General features: G+C 55.6%; 1 protein-coding gene across 1 annotated transcript in view; it reads right to left on the reverse strand.

The window, feature by feature from the left end:
• The window catches only part of LOC104834732 (transmembrane protein 2-like), a 54,366-nt gene that overhangs the window by 49,406 nt on the left and 1,310 nt on the right, over nt 1-3,650 (reverse strand). Inside the window, exons 3-5 of the mRNA XM_010572295.1 lie at nt 2,938-3,000; nt 1,828-1,891; nt 578-1,056 (exon numbers count right to left, since the gene is read on the reverse strand). Of these exons, the coding sequence (XP_010570597.1) occupies nt 578-1,056; nt 1,828-1,891; nt 2,938-3,000 (606 nt within the window). The remainder of the gene's footprint in view (nt 1-577; nt 1,057-1,827; nt 1,892-2,937; nt 3,001-3,650) is intronic.

Here is a 3,650-nt window from a genome sequence, read left to right on the forward strand (position 1 = left end):
CCCGGGGCTCCCCGCGGTCGGCGCGTCCCGGCTGCCCTGGCAGCCGCTACCTGCTGCCCGCAGCCGCGGAGCCGCGGGGCAGCCCCCGCCCGCAACACGTGCGCCGCGCCGGGTCCTTCGCCGCGGCTTTGCACGGAGCCGGCGCAAAGGCACATTTCGCTTTTGATGTGTTTTTGGGTTTTTTTTTTTTTTTTTTTTTCCTCCCCCCCCCCCCCCTCCGCTTAACGTAGCAAGACCGAAAACAGAAAACTCCCCCCTTCCCGGCTCCATACATCCCCGGACACGGCGAGGCAACCACAACAGCAGTACGAACGGAGAGCCGGCGAGGAGAAAACCCCAGCGGCAGATCGACGAGAAGCACCGGCGCGTTTCAAACTTCGGCTGCAAAGACCGCTTACCTATCCCCGGCAGCGCCGAGCCGCAAACTTTGTACGCCGCCTCTCGGGAGCTCCCGACCCGGGCTGCCGGGCACCCCGGCTGCAGGCGGCGGAGGCAGGGGCAGGCAGGCGCAGGCAGCTCCCGCTCCTCCGCTCCGGCTGCCTCCCCTCCGCCTCCCTATTTATATCCATCTTCCAACCGCTGGCGGTGCCCGCACTGTTTACAGCAGCGGAGCCGCTGGCTCCTCCCAGCCGGGGACGATCCCTCCAGCCTGGACGTCTCTCTGCGACCGGCGCCCAGATGCTGGGGGCCGGGGGGAGCCCCGCTGCCCGAACGCAAAGGTCTTCCCCGGCTCCGAGTCCACGGGGGCCGCGGGCTCCCCGCCGCATTCGCCGGGGTCACGGCGAGCGGGGCGAGCCTCAGCCCGGGGAGGGCCGGGGGGGGGCTCTCTGCAGACCGGGGGAGCACCCGGCTGGGCTCAAAAGCCCCGTGCGAAGCGTGCGGCCGGGGGCCCAGCTGCCTCCCCCGGAAGGGCAGGGGGCTGAGGCACTCCGGCCCGCAGACCCCGAAGCGGCGCCCGGGGCTCGGCATGCCCTGGCCCTTCTTGGGAGGCAGCTGGCCCCCCCGGCACCTTCCCGTGGGGGTGCTTTGCCCCGTGCTGTCCTGCGTCTGGCAGATCTATGGAGAACGCGGTAACGTGGCGGCCGCAAAAGTTCCCCTGGCAGCGGGTGAGCAGAGAGGTACCTGCCACTTCGCCTCCCATCACCTGCCAAATCAACCTGTAGTCAGAGCCTGTGGTGAAAGAGAGGAAAAGCCTTAGAAGGTGCTCTGACAAGACACGGCCTCAAAGAAACCCATGTGCTTTTACCCCCCTGGCCTGGGACAGCGTTCCTGGCTTCTGTGGGTTCCTGTCTGGACTCCAGTCCCAGTGGACATGGCATTGCCTGTGGAAGGACTGTTTTGCTTTCCACGAAACAGAGTATCACATTTTTGTATAGGCTCCCATCTGAGCTTCCAGGCACACGCAAAGACAGGTAACTGCTTACTGCGGCCACTGCCTTCTCCCTCCCAGAGTCTACACGTAATCTCTCATCTCCACTCCAGAGCCCAACATCCAGAGAGGACGAGCCAGAAGCCAGCAGGCAGCAGTGCCAGCCACTGCCCCTGCCCAGGGCCGAAGCCAAAGAGGTGCAAAGCCACAGGTGCTGCGGATCTCAGAGACATTTGTGTGCCGTCATCTGGTCAAACTGTTCCAATCTGTCACCTCTGAAATTTATTCTGGTGCAGGATTTCTTCTGACGGGGGGCACAAAGAGGCTATAGTCATGTTAATAAGGAGCAAGTGCTGTCAGACAAAATACGGGAACAGACTGGAAGCAGGGGGGTGGGTGAGGGGCACAGCCATGCCCCACGCTCCAGACAACAGCTCTGGGGAGGGAGCAACACTCACTTGCGCTAAACAAAACCAGTCCGCGCTCTTACACCCTGTCCTGGGACCCAGAGAACTGCTGAATCTGAAGATAAGCATTCAGCCTAGAGAAACAAATCCAGATAACACTCGTCATTTCAATACTCCATAAATACAAGGAAATGTTAGAGCTGCCACCTTTGCTACCGGCTGTTCATCTATCATTTAGTGCTGGCACTTCTATTTCTGTCTCAAACAGCTTTTGTCGTTTTCCTTCCAAAAAAGCGGCATTAGTCAGCGTTGTGCCTCCTTCTTATCTGAATATGACATACATGAATGCAGGTCATGGGAAAGCAGAGCCGTCAGCAGAGGCATAGGAGGCTGTGCTCAAATTTTTTTGAGAAATATTTACCTGCCGGTGGAAGTTTCAGGCAAGACAAGACAAATAGGAGTATTTTGTCTTAAAGCACACTAAATTCTCCAAATTCAACAGTTCTAGAAGTGCAAAAGTTGAGGTAGAAGAGTACTCGAACCTTTATTTTACACCTGCAGGCGCCCTAGAAATCTCATACATCTTTATTTAAAATATTTACTCCGTGCAAAAGATTTCATGGACTTGCAATCTAAATAAAAGGCAACAATAATTAATCCAAGATAGTAACAGTGGAAATAAATGTAACGCAGGCTTTGATTAGCACTAAACTTTGTGCAGGCCTCATGAAATGATCAGCAAAGCCAAAGTCACTCCTGTTTACACGGGACTCCTCCTGAACAAGAACCCAAATTCTTTAAGGTGCGAGCACTGTTTAAATCCTTTAAAGCCATTTTCCCTCTGTAGCCTCAAAATCCACAGAAATACACTGGTCTGATTCTTCTTCTGAAAGAACTGCTTTCAGGTGAATTATTTCAATACCATCTCCCCCCATAATTAAGTTTTCAGTGGCCTAAGGAAGAAAATTTCAGAGCAAATGAGTCTGGATGTATCATCCTGTTTTTCGAAAGGTTCCCGTCCCTTTTTAAGGAAACCACAGAAGTGCCTATTGCTATCTGTACCGTGGTGCTCGGGAGCTAAACTGTTTTCCTTTCACTCTTTCCCAAATTTCATTTTTTGAGATGATTTTTGTTTTGCAGCAGCACTGGTTTGAAGCTTACCCTCCCAGCGCCCTGTTACAGGACACATCCGCAGCGCGAGAACGTTCCCAAACATCCTCACACCTGCGAGTAGGAAATCATGACTAATACTCAACCATACGGCTGGTGTAACTCTTCCTTGCAAAAATAACCAACCCAAGCCCTCCTTCGAGCGTTATCGTTGGTTATAAACTAAACTTTACCTGCCTAATAAACAAAAATGGGTCACTTTCTGTAAGAGGCTACCAGGTACGAAGCAACCTCGACCGCCTCGTGTCTCGGCGTGTCGCAATGACTGTAACGCTTTGCCTACGAACGCGACCGTAACATTCAGTAACAACTATCGATGACCGGCGAGGTTTCGTTTTAAGGCAACGGCAGAAAACAAAGCTGCTCTAAATGGGTCGGCGGTGGCGGACTGGACCCCCAGAGCGCAAACAGCTGTCCCCAGAGCTCGCACGGGAATGCGCAGAGGATGGTTCCTCCTCTGTGAGGGACTTTCCCGGGCACCCTCCCCCGCTGGACGGTTTCCTGTTTCCTCCTTACTCCTCGGAAAAAGGAAGGAGAAGCGGAGTCAGCATCCCTCGAGCAACACCCCATTCCCACGGAGCAGGGAGCTGGAGGCACCACGGGATGACTCCGGCTGCGCGGGGCCCGCGGCGCCCGCCCAGACCAGGGGCCCCCAAACCTCCGCGTGTCCGGAGTCCGTCCACACACACACACACACACCCCCG

Source organism: Haliaeetus leucocephalus, unplaced genomic scaffold, assembly GCF_000737465.1.
Source record: "Haliaeetus leucocephalus isolate CR32 unplaced genomic scaffold, Haliaeetus_leucocephalus-4.0 Scaffold339, whole genome shotgun sequence".
In the NCBI taxonomy this organism is placed as follows: Eukaryota; Metazoa; Chordata; class Aves; order Accipitriformes; family Accipitridae; genus Haliaeetus; species Haliaeetus leucocephalus.